A 19,590-nucleotide genomic window follows, 5' to 3' on the forward strand; every position below is an offset into this window, starting at 1 on the left:
AAGCATAAACTCCATTGAAATTTTATGCTTAATACAACAGCAAATCAAATGAATAAACAATGGAAACATGGACCACAATAATCTTGTGATTACCAGAAAAAAAAAAGTGAAGACAATAATACAGAACAGAACAATAATACAGGAACACCAGTTGAATCCCACCCCTGCATCCATCCACCCATCCACCTACTCCCTTATGTCCTTTTTTACCCAGATATTTTTGTTCTACAGCGAAGTTTTACAGTTTACGTTTTAGACTGCTTTCAAATTAACTGAAGTTTGGCACTTTCAGAATTTTTGTTCTGACTTACTTTAGGGATGATTGCTTTATTCCTGTTTTATGTTTTGAAGCAGGCTTTTTTTAACTGTGACTTTTTCCTTGTATACTGTTCAGGGATTCTTTGAGCAGAACAGGAAAAAAATCACCTTCTTCATCATCAATCTTTTTACAGTATTAAGAGCAGAAAAAGAAATGTTAATGACTGTGCCTTTCACAATTAGAACACTATTACAAGGCAATATAAGGAAGGCCCTTGTATGATCATTAGATCCTGGCTCTGTAATCAGCTGGACCCTTTATAAAATCTCACATCACTAAACTTGAACAAATGGTTAGCTTGCTTTTGCCTCTACTCTCCAATAATTCATTATTTATTTGAAGTGAAAAGATTCTTCAATAATTCAGCTGCCAGGATGCTGATTTAATGAGTAAGTTTGAATGCATGTATTTCAAAATCTATTAAATAGGAGATAATGATTACTTAAAAAAAATTGCAAACAAGTCTTGGCATTGCTTCCCCAGAATAAAGGTTATTTACTTAATGCAATGTCATCAAGTCATACAGAAATAGCATCATATCTATTTAAGGATAAAGTGTTCCTATGCCGTTGGGCAACTGAATTTAGAGGAGCAGAAAGTTTCAGAAAAGAAACTGATTGGAGGGGAGAGTTAAGGATTATTTAGCATGCCTAAGCTTTAAAAATGCATGGGTGTGTTGCTTTCCCACAGTTATGAGTTACATTATTGCCATTTTTAATTAAAAGGAGGAGGGGTCTGATCCATGTTTGATGCAAGAAAGTCCGAAGTAGAACATGAATACAGATGGTTGTCCTATCTTCTTTTTTATTTTATTTTTGGCCAAGATCTTTGATCTCTCCAGATAATTGGTTCCAGAAGGGGGTATTCAGCAGGTTCTGGCCAGTTCTGGAGAACCAGTAGCAGAAATTTTGAGTAGTTTGGAAAACCAGCAAATGCCACCTGACTGGCCCTGCCCCAAACTATTCTCTGCCTCCCAAGTCCCAGCTGATTAGCTGGGTCTTCTTTTGTTGCCTTGCACAGGAAAACAGAGCTGCAAGGCAGGTTAGTGGAGTGGGTTGGGAATGGGATTTTGCAGAATCCTTCCCCTTCCATGCCCACCAAGCCATGCTATGCCCACCAAGCCTACAGAAACGGCAGTAAAAAAAAAAAAAATGAATTCCACCACTGATTGATTCTGTTACTGAGTTGGCCTTTACGTTAATTTTATTCTAAAGTCTAAATGAATTATATCCCCTGTCTAACATACAATTACGAGGTGTAAACCCATTTATTGGAAACAAGGTCTTTGGTTTTATATATAGCAATTGATTCAACATTAATGAAAATTTATCTCATGTCTTTCATCGGTCTTGTTTTCTCCTGTGTCAATACACTAAATTCTTTAATTTTTCATTGCAGGTTGTTTCCTGAGTAGTTCCTTTATGGAAATGCAATAATTTGTAACCAAAGCATAATATCCAAAATCATCCACAACATTCTGCAGTAGATGCTCCCAAGTATTCCCAAGAATTCCCAGTATTCTGAGGACTTCGAAATGATGGATGTGCAGACTAAAACTACATTACTATGCAGTTCTATCACACTGTAATTCATAGCCAACAGGTCTCTAGGCTATTGATATAACCTTAAAGACTCCATCTCTTCCTTTGACATGGCCATTAATGAGCTCTGGGAAAATCACTGATTGTGAATAGCAGTTAAAATTTTTGAACACATAAGTACAGTTCTCTTCCCTATCCAAAGTCTGCTGTTGTTATTTAACAGAGGATAAGCCTGAGAATAAATATATCATTAGGGGACAAGTAAGCCTGTAGACAGGCAAGCTACTAGAATATCTACTCATTGCAGAATACCTTATGCCACCAGACTCGAAATTCTAGACCTAGAAAACCTAAAACTATGCCGCCTTCAGTCCGATCTAAGTATAGTATATAAAATCATACATTGCAATGTCCTACCTGTCAATGAATACTTCAGCTTCAACCATAACAATACAAGAGCACACAATAGATACAAACTCAAGGTTAACCGCACCAAACTTGATTGCAGGAAATACGACTTCAGCAACAGACTGGTCAATGTCTGGAACACTCTACCTGACTCTGTGGTTTCTTCCCCAAGCCCCAAAAACTTGATGAATGATGATGAATGAGACTTCATCGAAATGTCACCTAGATACTTCCAATTTTACACAGGAGAAAACCCGAATAACCAAAGATATATATATGTGTGTGTGTGTGTGTGTGTGTGTGTGTGTGTGTCCCTCTCTCTTTCTCTCACATACACATACACATCTATCCATCCATCCATCCATCCATCCACCCTCCCACCCAACCACTCACCCATCCATCCATCCATTTCTCATCCAGATACCTTGAAAGCAAACATTGACCGTGTCATAAAAATTAAAGGCAAATGCTCATAGTAAAAGAGAGAAGGACATTAAGAACATTAGTAATGAACACAGTAAAAAGTACAACCGCCAGTTCTATTTACCTTCATTTTCCTTAATTGTAAAATTCGGGTTGTTGGCCATTTCAGATGGAAGGTTATAAACAAAATAATGTCCATTTTTGGGATCATCCTTGTCAATTACTCTCATGGTATGAATGACCTAAAACAGAAAAACAAATATATTTACATGTAATTCTGAAATGTTCAATATAATACTGGCTAGAAACTGACCAAAATTTAGGTACAGTAAGAGGAATGCAAGACAATTCATCTCCTCTAATGTCAGAACTTTCTCTTATTAACATTCAAGGGATATAACATTTTTCCTAGGGATCAGGGAACTTTTTTTCCAATAAAATGTGTTAAATTTAGGAGATAAAAATTTTACTCTAAGGTGTTATTTTTCCAAGCTTTGGAGAATGATGGAAACACAGAAATAGTGACACTAATTGGCGTTGATTTCAGTGATGGAAAGATAGGCAGATGCTTAATTATCCTATGGAGTTAAATAGTTCTCAGTTTTACTGTTTGACTTCAAAGTAATTCCTTTTGATATAAAGATAACTTTTTAAAGTGTTTTTAAGACTATACTTAGGATGTGTAATTTGAGCTACATTATGTTGTATGTTAGAATATATTTAGTTAAGTTCTCTAGTGCTCTCTTCCTTTGATAAACTAAGCATTTATCAAAATTTTGTCCATGCTAAATTAGGGTGACTACAATGTTGTCATACATTAGTACCCTAAATGCTACATGTCCAATATCTGACTTATCTACAGTCCCTCAGATCTTGTCTAGCAATCTTTTTGAAGAAAAAGTTTGGGAATCGGTAATAATACTACATTTTTACTGATAATTTGGCTCATGGGGCAAATGAAATAATGATAGAGAATTTTTAAAAAATAACATTTTTTTTAAAAAAAATAATAACTCCAGTGGAATACAAACTAGAAATATATAAGAAACATCCTGCATTTTTTCTAACTCACTTATAAATTGTGAAAGTGGAAGAAAATGGGTTTCCCTCGAGATTGTCCACAAGAAAAACCTGAATATGTTTTCTTCAAGTAAATCTTATTTCTCCTTTTTGGTGTTCTCTAATGTTGTGAAGGACAGAAAGAAATTCACTTAACTCTATACCAAGACTGTTTTAAAATTTGTGCCATGATGACTTTATTGGGAGTCTGGTCAGACTCACAATTCAACACACCAAAAGCTTCTCATGATCTGCCTGTAGCATTCTGCAACCTGCCTTGTCACAAATGTGTTTTTTCCCCAAAAGGTAACTCGATAGCTTTTTCCTTGAAGAGGAAGGAGGACACTTTTTGCTTCTCATCCCACAACATATAAGAAGCTTCATCGGTTCTGGCAGGATGGTGGGGCCAAGGAGGGATTAGTTCTTATTACTTCATAGCCCCCACCATCCTGCCAGAACCACTGAAGGGTTTTTTTTTTTTTTGTGGGGGCGGGGGATGAGAAGTGTAACATGTTTGTCTTGTTCCTCCAAGAAAAAAATAGTCCAGTTGCCTTTTGGAAAAGGACCTTGAAGACAACTATGATCTGGATGACAGAGAATCTCCACAAACATTTTCACTGAACCGAACACACTCTCACCGAACCAGTAGTAACACCGGTTGAATCCCACCCCTGAGCTGTTTGTATTTTGAATTTACAGCGTCCGAACAATTTTTCATTGACCAGTTCTCTCTACACTATCAAGTTCTCATTATTGCATCTTCCTTCTCACCTATCTCAGTGCTGAGGGATTGCTTAATAACTGATTACAGTATAATAATGAGTATAATAATGAATACAGTATAATAATGAGTTGTCACTTTTTAACCTTGGAAATTACAACATTAGAAATGGAAAGATCTATATTCTATCTATCTATCTATCTATCTATCTATCTATCTATCTATCTATCTATCTATCTATCTATCTATCTATCATCTAATTTTATCCTAAAAACAATCTGATGAGATAGTTTAGGCTGAGAAAAAGGAACGGCTGTCACCCAGCATTCTCTATGACCAAATGTTGGTTTTCCCTGATCCCAGCCTAGCACTTTATTTATTATAGGAAATTTTAATGGTTGTACAGCTTTGCTTTAATGAAGGCATGGGCAAAATGTCTCTGGTGTCCCTTTACAAAGCCCTATATTGTATCACTTCTAAGGAAGGAATCACATTGGCTGTGGGTTGTTCCTCGATCAAAATGTAAGTGCACAGACAGTACTTGGCCAATGAAGGCACACTTGTTTTTATTGTACAGAGATAACCATATAAAAAAATGTAGGCCAGATACTTAAATAAATGCAAGAATACCCATACTCTATCCTTGAGAATTTCCTCTTTTCTTTTGCAAAACATTTGAAAAAACGGAATAAGTTTTTCTGAAGAAGGTTTTTTTTTTTTCTGAAGAAGAACTAGTTAAACCTACAAAATGTCCTTCACATGTCTGATTTTCAAAAGTGATTCAAAACGTAGTTGAGATACTCAACCATCCCCATTCGTATGACACATTGTATCACTAAGTGTGGGCAAACACAGGCATCATAATGTTGAAAAGTTATGTAACAGAAAAACCACACCATTGTAGTAGCATCTTCCCCCAGTTCCAAGACATAAATAAGTTCTAGGCTTTCTATGAGAAATTCAAATGATATTTTCAAGTATTCTGAAAAGAAAGTACTGAAGACTCTCTCATTGGGTGGGATGGGACAATTTCTTTTCAGAAATTTCAAGGCAAATTCCAGCACTGGGTTAATTTCTGTACTGAAAATGTCTTTTCTTTGCAATATATTTCCCCTCACAAAGGGAAATACTCAAGCATATCTTAAATCTTAATGGATCACATTGAGAGTGATATTTTCCTAAAAGCAAAGAACAAACCATCCATGTAGATAAATGTATATCACAGCTTCTATTTTCAAAGAATGGGTTTGCATGTTTGATAATTTGTAGAGGTTTAAATGGCTGGTATCTGTTTTGTTCTATTTACTTTTCTGATTTATGTCTCCTAAGATGGTAATCATAGCATTTTCAAAAGTCCAGTGAAATTAACTAGTGACAAAGTGGCAGGTAATCTTCTGTGTTTGAATTAGATTACCCATCAGAATTTGGGCATTCCCACCACTAGCCAACATATAGAAGGGGGTAAATGAGAAGAAGCAATGTTAAGCTTGAGAAGAGGGCATGAAACAGATGGAAGGAGACTTGGACAAGTAAAGAAGCCAGCAATTGGGTCAAGATCAAATAATGCATGGCCTACTTTTGAAGATCTATACTTTAGTATAGAATTGAGGATCTGCTAGCCTGATCAGGACAATTCACACAACCCTCTTTTTGCAGCATTCAGAGCATCTCTTAATATTACTTTCAAACTGAATTAGCTTTATGAAAAAATTTAATGTAAACTGAAAGAAACTTAGTTTGGGGTTGAGTCTAGATCAATTCCTTGTTCCTTTACCACCCACTTTGGGGAAGTCAAACCCTATTGTGCTGCTCAAAGCAAAATGAGGCCTCAGCATTCTTGCTGAATTGTAAGAGTTGTTCCAGTCAAAATCTGATATAACAACTACATTTTGATTCCCACAATGGATGAATGGCTGCAAAGGTGATGGAGTTAGCAGAGATGGCTAAACTGACTGCTTTGATTAAAGAAAAAAACCACAGTTGCTTTTTTTTTCTACTTTGAAAACACTTATGTACTTCCAGAAAAAAACTGTCCAAAATTCTGGGAGAAGGGGGGGGGAGAGAAAACTTTTGATGTTGGGTTTTACTGATTAGATAGGTTTGTTGTTATAGAAATGACTAGTTTATACTATTATGTAAAAGTAATAAATTGAAGTTGATGCTATTGTCTTTTTCTACTGCACTGAAGGTAGTTGGAACTCAATGCCTTTTCTTTCTTATCCTCTTTTTCCTTCCCCTTTCCCTCTCCTGTTTTCCTTCTATTTTCTCTTGTATTTTTGTGTTTTATATTATGAATTATTTTTTTAAAAAAAATCTGATATAGCAACTAATACAAAAGGACATTAGAGGACCTGTAGTTGTCTTTCTGTAAGCTACCAAGACTTACTACAACAGCAAGATGGGTGGCATACATATAAAATTAATAAATAATAAATAAATCTCTAGACACCAGAATGAGCATGTGTAAAACTTATCCTCCCCTTTATTGTGAGATAAGAATATTTTATATCAAGCAGCCTCCCCCCAGTTGAAAGGAATGCCATAATAAACATTATTTGAAATCCTTTAAAATGGAATTGAGTTGAAATAGAGTACAATGCCTTAGGAGATAGGAAATAACATTTTATACAAGTGAGTGCTCTTGAATAAAGGATATTTTTGGCTCAGTCCAATTTCTCTCCTTATTCAGATAGCGGGTATGATGACTCTTCTATAGGAGTTTTCTTTCCCAACTGGTGACTAATTAAATTAATTAATATTAGACTGTTGAGTAGAAAAAAGGAGGGGGGGTGCCTAAGTCCTCAAAGTTGTGTAAAGAACACCCAATGCAACACAATATGCTTTTTCAGCAGATTCGAGTTTAGCAGTCAACTGTTACAAATTTGGAATAAAAGTGTAAAGAATTTATCTTGCAATGTTGTATATCAACAGTTTTTAATGTATTCATTCATATCATTGGCAGCCGTTGTTGCCGTTCTCAATTATAGCAGGATTCAAAATAGAACACATGGAGAAATGAACTGCACCAGATAGTTTACCCCGTATATTTACAGACTGCAAATCAGGTTTTCTAAGAGGTTGAGATGTAATCAGCTCCCTTGAGGTGATTCAAACTCAATTTAACTTAGCTGTAAGTTAACCTGCAAATGTGTAAATGTATTCAGTGAGTGCATTTGTCCTTCATGTTATAAGATAGAGATTTAACTTCAGAAAATCTGAGGAATTCAGTTTTAGATTAAAGGAAAGCACCTATAATTTAATAAGTATCTTCCAAGGGTAGTTTATTATAGAATAGAATAACAGAGTTGGAAGGGACCTTCTAGTCCAACCCCCTGCTTAGGCAGGAAACCCTACACCACTTCAGACAAATGGTTATCCAACATCTTTTTAAAAACTTCCAGTGTTGGGAGCATTCACAATCTATGGAGTTGTACCACTGATTCATTGTTCTAACCATCAGAAGTTTCTTCTTAGTTTTAGGTTGCTTCTCTCCTTGATTAGTTTCCACCCATTGCTTCTTGTCCTGCCCTAAGGTGCTTTGGAGAATATAATTGACTTTTTTAAAAAAAGCCCTCAGAAATACATTCATAGTCCTAAAAAAAACTTGTGTCGTTCTGAATTATTGTTCAGTATTGAATCCCAGATATGTATAGCTTGGGTTCCCGATTCACGAGGCTGGAACATAAATGGTCACATCCTGGTTTGCTAGATTATAGTAATCATAACCCTGTCATTTCCAAATTCTTTTTTTTTTTAATGATCCAAAAGAGTAGCAGGAAAACTACAAAAGAAGGCAGGGTTAATTATAGTGAAGAAGAGATAAGTTAAAAAGTTCAATACTTTTACTTCTTTCACATGAAAGTTGAATTTTTTTTACATACTGAATTTGCATAATTTCAACTGCCTTTTAAGGTTGTGATTTCAGTTTATCAGTGTTGTGGTTTTAATTGATGAGATGGGTTAAGAAGGGATTCTTGCCTTGTAAAGCCAGCATTGGTATTATGAGATTTACTGAAATTGGTATGCATAATTAAATATTAAATGGTTTATCAAGATGTGTTCTATCCTAAGAAGTTGTGTGGTTTTCTTTTTGGTTTCCATCCACCTCCATCTCCTTTTCCCATCCATTCTTCTAAGAAATTCACCTGTTCTTTTTATCTTAATGCAATGCTTTTCGAATCTGGATAAATTACCCCAAATCGGGTAAAAGTGTTTTTTCATTGGGTATCAATGCATGTAATCCAAGCCCAATCTGATGTCTGTAACAGATAATGAAGTTGAAGTTTTAGGAAGCCCTAGTCTAGTAGTTATATACCTGCCTTTCCTTCAGCAACTCTCTCTCCATTATCTGCCTTTTCTCAGCTATGTTTTCCTTTCATCATGCCACATAAAATTATACACGGAAATTCTCAGCCTATCATCACCAATTGGAGTTATTTCCTTCTTCCAAATCTATTACTTGTGGGGGTCCTTGCTTCTTGCTGAGCTAGATTGCTTTCCTGCAGACATTTTATTACCCAAATACGTAATGCCATCAGTGCTAGAATGGAATGGGGCTTGGTCACTCCCCATTCACTTCTAGTATTAATGATGTTACTTTGTTGGGTAAGGAAAGGTCATCAAGAAATGGACAAAGCTCTGAGTGCACCAAGGCCCCACAGTTCAAGCCTGAGTTACCTATATCCTCTTTTACTAGTAAGATACGTTGTTAGTCAACATCTTATTACCATTACTTCTAACTCTTGAAGAAGTTAGAACCATCACAAATATTCCATCCTAAGGAAGCTCACTAAGTATGTCCTTGGCCACAGTCTTTTAGCAGTTTGACAGACAAAATTTGTTGTAGCTTTCTAATCAGAAAGTATAATCAGGGAAGGGGACTGGAATGGGATTGGCCGCTTGCCCTAATAGGGCAGCAATCAATCACTGATTCTTCCAATTTACAATATTTCTTTGCATGCTAAAGATAATTCTTTGAAAAATCCTCATCTTAGGGTCACTAGGAAAGTCAGGTGTTCAATCATTCAGCGATATGAAAGATCAAGCAATGATGATTTCTCCCACATAATGCATATTAAATAGGAAATTAAAAAAAAAAAAGAATTGTGCTAGATTGTCCCAATGGCATTTTTCAAAAGGCAACTGTATTTTGTTGACTTTTTTCCATGACAACATTTCGCTTTTCATCCAAGAATCTTCTTTAGTTCTGAAGAAAAAGAATGTGGTGGCGCACATGATTAGTTGAGTTGACAATATCTAAGCTTGTGTTTGAGACCTAAGTACTGCTGTGCGATGATATGAGTTTTCCTCATTTGCTCCAATTCCTGCCAGCCAACCGATTTGAATACATGCAAATGTGAGTAGATAAATAGGTACCACTTCCATGGGCACATTAAAAGGGACATGAAAGGAGCTCCCAACTGAGCATTCTCTGTGCCAGCGGTTACCAACCGGTGTGCAGCCCAATTGATGTGGACTGCACAGAAATCTCACCCCCATAGCACCCCCCCCAAAGCAATTAATCCAGGCTGTGCAGAAACACAAGGCTGCACAGCCCACATGGCCCACGGGAACCCTCCCTGCCCACTCACTCCTTACCCGACAAACTTGCCTCCTAAATTGCTATTTTTCCTTTTTCCGACCATCATCTGTTCTGCTGCGCCAGGAGATTTCAATTAGCTAGGAAGCAGGAAATGGTTGGATTTCTTGCTTTCTAGCTAGTTTTTAGATCTTTGGCTCTGCTTTTAAGCACAGCTGTACCTCCATTAGGACTGAAGATTCTATTATTCAGTGCAGACTCATGGCAAGCAAATTTGAGAGATTGAGCTGGCAGATAGATAGATCACTGAATGATTCTGTGAGCACCTCAATCTGCCTGCCTGCTTTGCTTGATTTTGGGTAAAAGTTGCTCTTTTGTTTATAAAAAAAAATCAATATTTATATAAATATTTAAAATATTTACATACAAGCCATGCCCAGCCAGTCACATGACCACTAAGCCACATCCAAAAATTAGGTCATGCCCACAGAACCAGTTAGTGGTCCCTGGGATTTAAAATTATGAGTTTGGTGGTCCCTGAGGTTCAAAAGGTTGGTGACCCCTGCTCTGGGCAATGGTGATGTCACTGGGCAATCTTTTCAAACTGGAAGCACCTTGGTATTTCTAACCTGAATGAGAGTGCAAGTTCTAAAGAAGCTTCTTGGATGAGAAGCAAAAGGCTTTGAAAGTAAAAACCCCAAGAAAGTCCAGCTGTCTTTTGAAAAGCACCTTTGGGATAACCATGACCTGGATGATTGAGAATTTCCATAGACAATTGCTTTAAATGTTAAGTTCCAATTGAAGGAGTTTTTTTGCTTTGTCTCTCTCACTTTCTAAATACATGCAAGATAATTGGAAGAGGTATTTACATTTGTTCAAGGGTTTTTTGTAAGAAATAACAGCATTTGTACCTGTCTAGTGTGAAATAATAGTAAGGTTCAATTTCTTGCCTTCCTCACTTCAAAAAATGGTATACTATCAGAAGGAAGGAATTAAGGGAGGGAGGGAATAGGGAGGGAGGGAGGAAAGGATGAAGGGAGGGAAGGAAGGATATCACAGGGATAAAAACAAGTGCCCATCATTATATAATTCAGATCAATTGTGGAAGCCATATTTCACTACTCTTATTATTCAATGTAGTAGTTGTTTGTTTGTTTTAACTGCCTGGAAATTCAGACTCTATTATCAGGCAAGCTGTTTTGGTAAATGGTGATTTTAATGACAAACCCCACAAGGCATAAAATTAGTTGGATTAACAACTTAAGTGACATGCTGTCAGTTGTTGTTTATTTAAATCAAAAGGTCACTGCTCAAAAGTAAATCAGGTATACAGAAAGCTGGGGATTTCTGTCACCCATGGATTATAAAATTATTTGTCCTGTGTCACTTTCTAGGAGATAAGGGTAAATTATATCATTCAACACATTTCAACATTATGGGTCTTCCTGGATGATGGAAGTGTAGACATTTGGTGAGTGTTTGGATGGTCATCGGATCAAACAACTGGAAAGAACAATTTTCTCCATCACTTATGTTGAACATGAACTTCCATAATTCCAAGACAGCTGCAGTCTTAAAGTGATGGGATTAGGAATCTAACACACTAGGGAATTCCAAGATGGGAAAAGAGAGTTTATAGAGTTTATTTATTAGATTTATATTCTGGCCTTCCTCTAGGACAGAGGTGCCAAATTCAAGGCCCGAGGGCCAGATCCAGCCCATGGGGTGCTTAGATATGCATTTGGGGCTGCCCTGGAAACAGTGAAGGACAGGCCCATGGTGCCTCTGCGAACAAAAATGGAGGTCGTGGCTCTCCCAAGTTTTTCACTGGCAGAGGGTTGCAGGATGCCACCCCAGCTGAAAACAGAGCTTGTGAGGGCCATGTGTACCTCCCCAGTTCCGTTTTCACTCGCAGAGGGTTGCAGGATACCATTGCAGCCGAAAATGGAGCTCGGGAGCCTGTTTTTGCTGGCAGGGTGCTTGCGCCACCACAAGTACACCTGACAAAAGTGACATCATATGGCCATGCCCACCCCAGCCCTCTGAGGTCAAACACAACTCTCAAGCGACCCTCAATGAAATGGACTTTGACACCCCTGTTCTGTGAGCTTAAAGTGACTTATAGAGTAATCACTTCCCCAAGCTTTTCACAAGTCCTCTGTGAGATAGGGTAGAGAACAAAACTCACCCTGTTCAGCTTTCCTGACTGAAGGATGAATCTTGAATATTTTAGGTCCAAGATTGTAATTTTTAATACACTATTCCACATTGGCCCAAATATGCTTTTTCAAAAGGCATTTGGACTTTCTTTGTTTTTCCTTGAAGATATTTCACTTCTCAACTAAGAAACATCTACAGTTCTGAAGTTCTGTCAGAACCGAAGAAGCTTGAGAAGTGAAACATCTTCAAGAAAAAAACAAAGAAAGTCCAGATGCCTTTTGAAAAAGCACCTTGACCTGGATGACTGAGAATTTCCATAGATATTTCACACTGGCTTTCTATACTGTTGAGTGACACAAACGGCCAGGGGTTGGTGTTACTAAATGGAGTTGAACTTTCAATGGAACAGGGCCAGTTTCACATCAAACCAGATCAACAGACAGGCAATCAAGAGGTGAGGGCGGGGGAGGAGAGCAGGAGAAGAGGGGGAAAGAGAGAGAGAAAACTGCTCAGGGTGAAGAACCAAGGCATATTTACTTTTCCCGTTTTTCCATTTTCGCATAAATACGCTTCATTCCCGGATACAAGTTCAGGAGCGTTGTCATTTACATCAAGAACTTTGATAGCAACAGGTACTCGAGATATTTGACTGGGATTTCCTAAGAGAAGAAAAACACAGCGGAGGGGAGGACAAAAAGAAAAGAGAAAAGAGAAAGGTAAGCATACTTCGTACCATACTACTAATGAACATCCAGGGCCCAAAGTAGATATACATATTTTTTTTTTTTTGTGCTGAAAGCTCAGTGACCCTTTTCTAGTTCTAATAATTGGGCTGATTGATTTCAAATTGGAGGGAGAAGTAAATGAAGATACAGAAAAGGGTAGCATTTAACAAAGGGGAGAAGGGAGGACAAATAAATCACTACTGAAAACAGCTTTTGCTAGAGATTAAGTTGATGAAGACCTTGGATTAAATTGGTAGATGTCTTATTTCTGATGAAGTTTGCATTGTCTTATTGATCAAGAGAATTCTGCATGGAGGAAGAGAGGCTGTAAGCAACCAAGATTTATTTTTATTCTTATCTTTCTCAGTTTACCCTATTAGCCAATCTGGACTACACTTCTATTATTTCAACTTAGTAAAAAGGAAAGGAGAAAAGAAAGGAAGGGAGAGATGGGGGAGGGAAAGAGAGAGAGAGAGGAGACAGAAGGGTTAAAACAAATCCAACAGAAGTGTTCTAAAATATGAAAAGCATAAATAATAGAAGTTGAGAGGAATCATTAAAAAGAAAAGGACAAAGAATATCTGCTACTTATTCAAGATAGTCGGAATATTCTTGGGTTGATTTATTTGATACAGAAGTGGGCTTTTGAACTCATGAAAATTATGCACAGAGGGGGAAAAAGTCTGACCCACATTTATAACTACAATTTATCATACTTCTCTTAATTCATTGCCTGGTTCCTATGTGTGTTTGCTTTTATATATCCTGTTTTGTTTCATACAGTTAATTTTCAAAACAAAGACCCAATCCAAAGATACAGTTTATAATTGTTGCTTATAAATAACATTTGCAGTCTTCTCCTTGACATATCAGGCTTTGAAGGTGACAATTTGCTGAAGATAGAATAGAATGATATACATTTGTTCCATATATTTGAATGCAAGTTAAGGCTACATTGTGCAATTCCATAAGACTAAACCAGCCAGCCTTTGTCAGTATGTCAACTGCTCACTAGCTGCCAAGAAACTATATAAAGAAGAACAGTGAGAATCACTTTGTCATTCACTGATGTATGGTATACGTTGAACATGAAAAAAACAATGTAAGTTCTTATCAGGGTGAGAATCATATCAGGGTACATTCTTATTACATGCTGAACATTCAGAACTCACAAATATGTGCGCACACACAGAGAGAGAGAAAGAGAGAGAGAGAGAGAGAGAGAGAGAGAGAGAGAGAGAGAGAGAGAGAGAGAGAACACATTGAATTTTCAGTGCCAAGTGTCACATTTAAGCACTCAAGATTTCCTTTTATCTAAATTAACAGAACAATGGCAGTTCAAATTTTAGAGACATTATACTGAAATGCAATTAATTAGATAAGCTTCTGAAGAAATTATTTATGTCTCTTGTGGCTGGTCCCAAATGTTTGTCTTTCATCTGAGCCACAAACATGAAACCTACAGTTATTATTCTTAGAAACTGGAAAACAATCTATATGACAATCTATATAACATTAAACAATCTATATAATTTGCAAAACTCACTGGAGAAAAACTTACTGAATACAGAAATTGTCAAGATGGACAGACCAAGAAGATTACTTAAGACACAGCTAGAAAATTATTTTTTCCTATTTCTTTGCTCCTGTTGCTCATGAAAGTTTGATTCACTGCTGCCTGATATGTTACATAGCATGGGAGGGTCTAAGTCTCATTCCAAGTTTTGCTCCTGAAATACAACTACTTTTATTTCAGAGTCGAAGATCATCAGAAACCCTACACTGAATGTCGTCCCATGATGAGAAGTTGTAAGATGCTACATGGAACTAGTCCTTTCAGTGATAGCCTTCTGATTTGTTAATGTCATCCCTGATATATATTCGGAGTTGAGTTGATTGTCTTTTTGGTATCAGCCAAATTTATTTTATTTTATCAGACAGTTTAATCAATGCATGAACTAATGTTAAGCATGCATACCACTTAGAAACTTCTGAACTACTCTAGTTCTTGCTTGTAAAGGTTGTATTGTGTATTTTAATTAGGATATTTAATTGTGCACTTGTATTAGGATCTTTTTTTAACAAAAAACAACATGGTTTAGTATGTCATGAGTTACTCCTCGAAAAGAGATCCTCCAGAAGAGCAAGAAACTCTTTATGCCATTCCTGATTTGTATCCTCAACATGCTACATAGCTGTATTGGCATTATGCTAAATCAGCCTTCATAAGCACAGACAAGCAGAAAAAATTCAATAGGTCATCTTCATCCTTGTGCAATACCACCTCATTTGGCAGTGCCCAGCAGCAATAGAACTTATAATACACAATTAAACTGATATCGACATATTCAATACAAAGGCCTGGATAGTTCTTAAGCATGAACCCTTTTCAAAAAGAGATTGGACAACCATTTGTCTGAAAGGGTATAGGGTTGAACTCTTCTAACTCTGTTATTCTCTTAAGAGGTTTATCATTGTAGCCCAGATAGCAGCATATATAACAAGGTTTTATGCAACAGCATGGAAGATTCATCAAACCCTGGTGGACCAATTTTCTTCAATGTATTCTATGTTACTATAATTCATTTACATGTTAGATACTATTACTTTGTTGTAATTTTAAATGTTATCACATTTAACAGAATTTTAGTATTTACATTATACTGATACTTTAATATAGGCTGCCTCCTAAACCTCATAGATACCAATTAGGTTGTTTTACAAACATATTTTAACTCTGCCTTAAACTTTATTTTATCACCCATTAATATACTACATTCATTCATTCATTCATTCATTCATTCATTCATTCATTCATTCATTCATTCATTCATTTGTTCATTTGTTTGTTCATCCATTCATTCATTCATTCATTTACAGACTGTTCTGCTTGTACCGGTCTATGCCTGCAATAAACTGAATAAGCCTATATGGTACAATGTGGTCCATGTTATTCAGATTTGTGTCCAGATTGGATTAGCAGATGCCTTATATCTTCACCCTCAACTTCACGGTCCATCCACTACACGAGAAGGATGCCACTGAATGGAACACTTACACTTTCAGTCTCCACATTCTACCCCTGTACCTTTATAGGATATCACCAGGTTCTGTCTCATCCCTTCCAGCAACTTTCATTCCTTACTCCTGGTAAGTGATTCCATATTTCTCTCTGTGATCCAAGGCCCCAGTCACTCATGGCTATATTGCTGGCTCCCAAGAGTGGGACATTCCTTGTGCCTATTTCATTGTGCCCATCCTTGACAAGCAACTTCCTTTCCATTGATTTACACAAGCCTTTAGAGGATACTCTTACCCCAAGGGACAGAACAAGTCCCTTTTACGTTGCCTGGAGAACAGTGGGAATTACTTTCTGTTATTGTTCTGTTCTGGAATTTCAAGTGCAAATGCAACTATGCCACACTAATCAAGGCAAGCTAATATGGGCCAAACTTGATTTTATTAAGCTCGAAGTGTTGAAAGCAAACAAAATTTAATTATATCCATTATTTGGCTTCATATCACTTCTCCCCAACCCTAAGGTTTGCAGAGCTAAAGCCCTTCACATTTATATTCACACTGATCAAGATTGTATCTAGTTGTATAACATATCAAGATAATCTATTTCCCAATCACTTGTTTTTACTCTGTGTTGTTTTAATCCTTTTCTCCTCCTTCCTCCTGCTTCTCTCATTGTTATCTTTAATATCTGATGTGACGTGAACAATGTAGAGGGAGGAAGGAAGGAAGGAAGGAAGGAAGGAAGGAAGGAAGGAAGGAAGGAAGGAAGGAAGGAAAGAAAGAAAGAAAGAAAGAAAGAAAGAAAGAAAGAAAGAAAGAAAGAAAGAAAGAAAGAAGGAAAGAAAGAAATGGAAAAGCTTACACAGTTCCAGTTTTGAATAGCTTGGTGTTCAAGAAATACATTCTGAAAGCCAGTCTGGTGTAACAGTTAAAGCACCAGGCTAGAAATGGGAGTCTATGAGATCTAGTCAGCTGGGTGCCATTGGACCAGTCACTTTCTCTGAGCCATAGAAGAAAGTAATGACAAGGCACTTCTGAAGAACTTGCTAAGAAAACTGCATGGACTTGTTCAGGCAGTTGTCAGGAGTCAACACCCCCTCCTGTCAACTGCTACACCCACTCCCCCAGAGAGAGCAGGGGAGAGAGGGAGGGAGGGAGGGAGGGAGAGAGAGATTTGAATAGAAGTTGCATTCTGGAAGACACTTCTGAAGTGGAACGGTATGGAGTAGAACAGATGGTGGGATTAAGACTGCTTGGCAATGTATCCTATATGGTATTTTAAGCACTATCCTTATTTGCCTATTCATTTCCACTCTCATTTTAAGGTAGAACAAGAGAAAACAGAAACAGACAATGGCAAACAGCTTCTAGAGTACTGTCACAAGTGGTCAACATTGCTATTTTTGATTGTTTCATAGGATACCTTTCTTTATAATATGTGCTTGTCACATAGTTTACTAACAATGATAAACTGTATTGAGAGACAACATTATTGTCTTTAAAAAACATATAAAAAAGATAAATCATAATACATTTTCATGCCCTAGGAAAAGCACTCTGCATTCAGAATTTCCTACATTTATTTACTTCTTCAGTGAACTTAATACCACTATTATCCTTTTTCTCATTTATACAAGAAAACAATACAAGATTAGGTATACTGACAGGTTTTTATCCATCAAACTCTCTTTCTTATGTTGTTTTAACAATGCACAGAGCTGCATTTGTATAGAACAAAAAAACTTGTGTATTTCTACAAATGTCTTTTGTAGGAGGGCAGCAGTGTTTAATACATCCCTTGGCTTTGGTAATGCAAAGGGTGATTGGAAAAGCAAATGAAAGTGAAATGTTGAAAATCACAGAGATGAAAACTTTACTTTTGTAAAAACTAAAAAAAAAATACTGAAAAGTCTAAAAAATACTACAAATCTAAAAATATTGAAAACCAGTGTTCTAAAGATTGTGCTACTGGTCTCAGAATGCACAAAGAATAAGACAGAGGTCACAGTGAAATTGTCAAAAAGAGGAAAGGGGCAAAACCAGTCTCTCACTCCTACATATTCCAGGCTTTTCATAGATGTTTATAACTAGCTACATGTGAAATCAATCCTATGTATATTCACCCAAAACTCAGTAACTAACTGCATTTGTGGTCAAATTGTAAGCTATCCAAATACTGAAATTGTATTTAAAATGCACTAATACAGACCTCATTTGGGACTGGAATAGGTGGAATTTAAAAGAATGGTTATTGCATTTCTGACATTTAATACCTACTTCGTTTAATAAGTGCTCAGTGGGCACACTGCCTCCAGTGTAAATGATTTTGGATAGCTTTCAAAAGACAAGCAGCTGAAAATCTATAAACAGTGGCATTGAGCAATCTACAAGTCTGATTAGTGACTCTCCGAGTTTTTCTTGATTCACCTTCATCAGGTGACATATATCTGCCAAGGTCATTTACTATGTGAAGGATCAATAGGTGATCTGGAGATATACAGGCAAAGGTGAATTTTCATTCTTCATTTCCTGAAGTCACAAAGGATTTAGGATTTATAATCACATCAATGCTGAGGTGCCATTAATTAAAAAAAAGCTACCAGGCCCAGTCTCAAGTTTCCCCACCAGATATGAAGTCCAGAGCATGTAAGGCAAAGTAGTCATCCATGTGCAGTTTCCTGGAAACACATCAAACCAAAATAGCTCCTGCAAAGTTTAAGAATAGAGTAGAGTAGAGTAGAGTAGAGTAGAATTGGACAGAACAGAATAGAATAGAATTCTTTATTGACCAGGTGTGAGTGGACACACAAGGAATTTGTCTTCAGTGCATAAGCTCTCAGTGTACATAAAAAAATGCATTCATCGAGAATCATGAGATACAATACTTAGTGATAGTCATAAGATACTAAATAAGCAATCAAATCATTCTAGGAAACTAAATAAGACAATATATATTGTAAAGATACAAGCAACAAGGTTATAGTCATAAGTGGGAGAAGAAAGGTAATAGGAAGGATGAGAAGAAGAATAGTAATACAGTCTTAGTAAATAGTTTGAATGTGTTGTGGGAATTAGTTGTTTAGAAGAGTGATGGCATTTGGGAAAAGCTGTCCTTGTGTCTAGTTATTCTGATGTGCAATGCTCTATCTATAACATCTCCAGGATGTCAGGGGTCTGTAGATATTTTCACAGCACTCTTTTTGACTCATGCAGTATACAGTCCTCAATGGAAGGCAGGTTGGTAGCAAATGTTTTTTTCTGCTGTTCTAATTATTCATTGAAGTCTATGTCTGCCTTGTTTGGTTGCAGAGCAACCAAAGTTGTTCAGTCAAGAGAAAAGAGAGGTTTCTGAGTGAAGGTAATATTCCTATTTGTATATACATCTATCCTGCTGACTCAGGTAGTGGTTACTGCATGCACGAACACTATTAGCTGGATAAAGAATCTCATATCTGCAAATGCATCAGTGCTTGGATCAATTCAGATTCACATTTCTTAGGTTTATTCTGACCTCTGCTGAAATCTCAGGGTTTTAGGAAAACTTCTCTATCATCCTTATCAGAAGATGTTAGGTGAGTGGAACCTTTTCAGTTCTCTTTTCAGTTCTCTGCATAGTTAATATTCCTTAACTGATTTGCTTGTTGGCAGGCAGCATAGACAGAGAGGTTTTTTTT

The 19,590-nt window shown here is 36.8% G+C and overlaps 1 protein-coding gene across 3 annotated transcripts in view; it reads right to left on the reverse strand.

The window, feature by feature from the left end:
- Window positions 1-19,590, reverse strand: part of CDH8 (cadherin 8) — a 197,943-nt gene that overhangs the window by 20,757 nt on the left and 157,596 nt on the right. For all 3 annotated transcript variants that reach the window (XM_087940576.1, XM_087940575.1, XM_026714112.2), the window contains 2 exons: window positions 12,708-12,829; window positions 2,816-2,933 (listed from right to left, as the gene is read on the reverse strand). In XM_087940576.1, the coding sequence (XP_087796702.1) occupies window positions 2,816-2,933; window positions 12,708-12,829 (240 nt within the window). The remainder of the gene's footprint in view (window positions 1-2,815; window positions 2,934-12,707; window positions 12,830-19,590) is intronic.

The sequence above is a fragment of the Pseudonaja textilis genome, chromosome 11, assembly GCF_049901715.1.
Source record: "Pseudonaja textilis isolate UNSWEBS1 chromosome 11, rPseTex1.2, whole genome shotgun sequence".
In the NCBI taxonomy this organism is placed as follows: domain Eukaryota; kingdom Metazoa; phylum Chordata; class Lepidosauria; order Squamata; family Elapidae; genus Pseudonaja; species Pseudonaja textilis.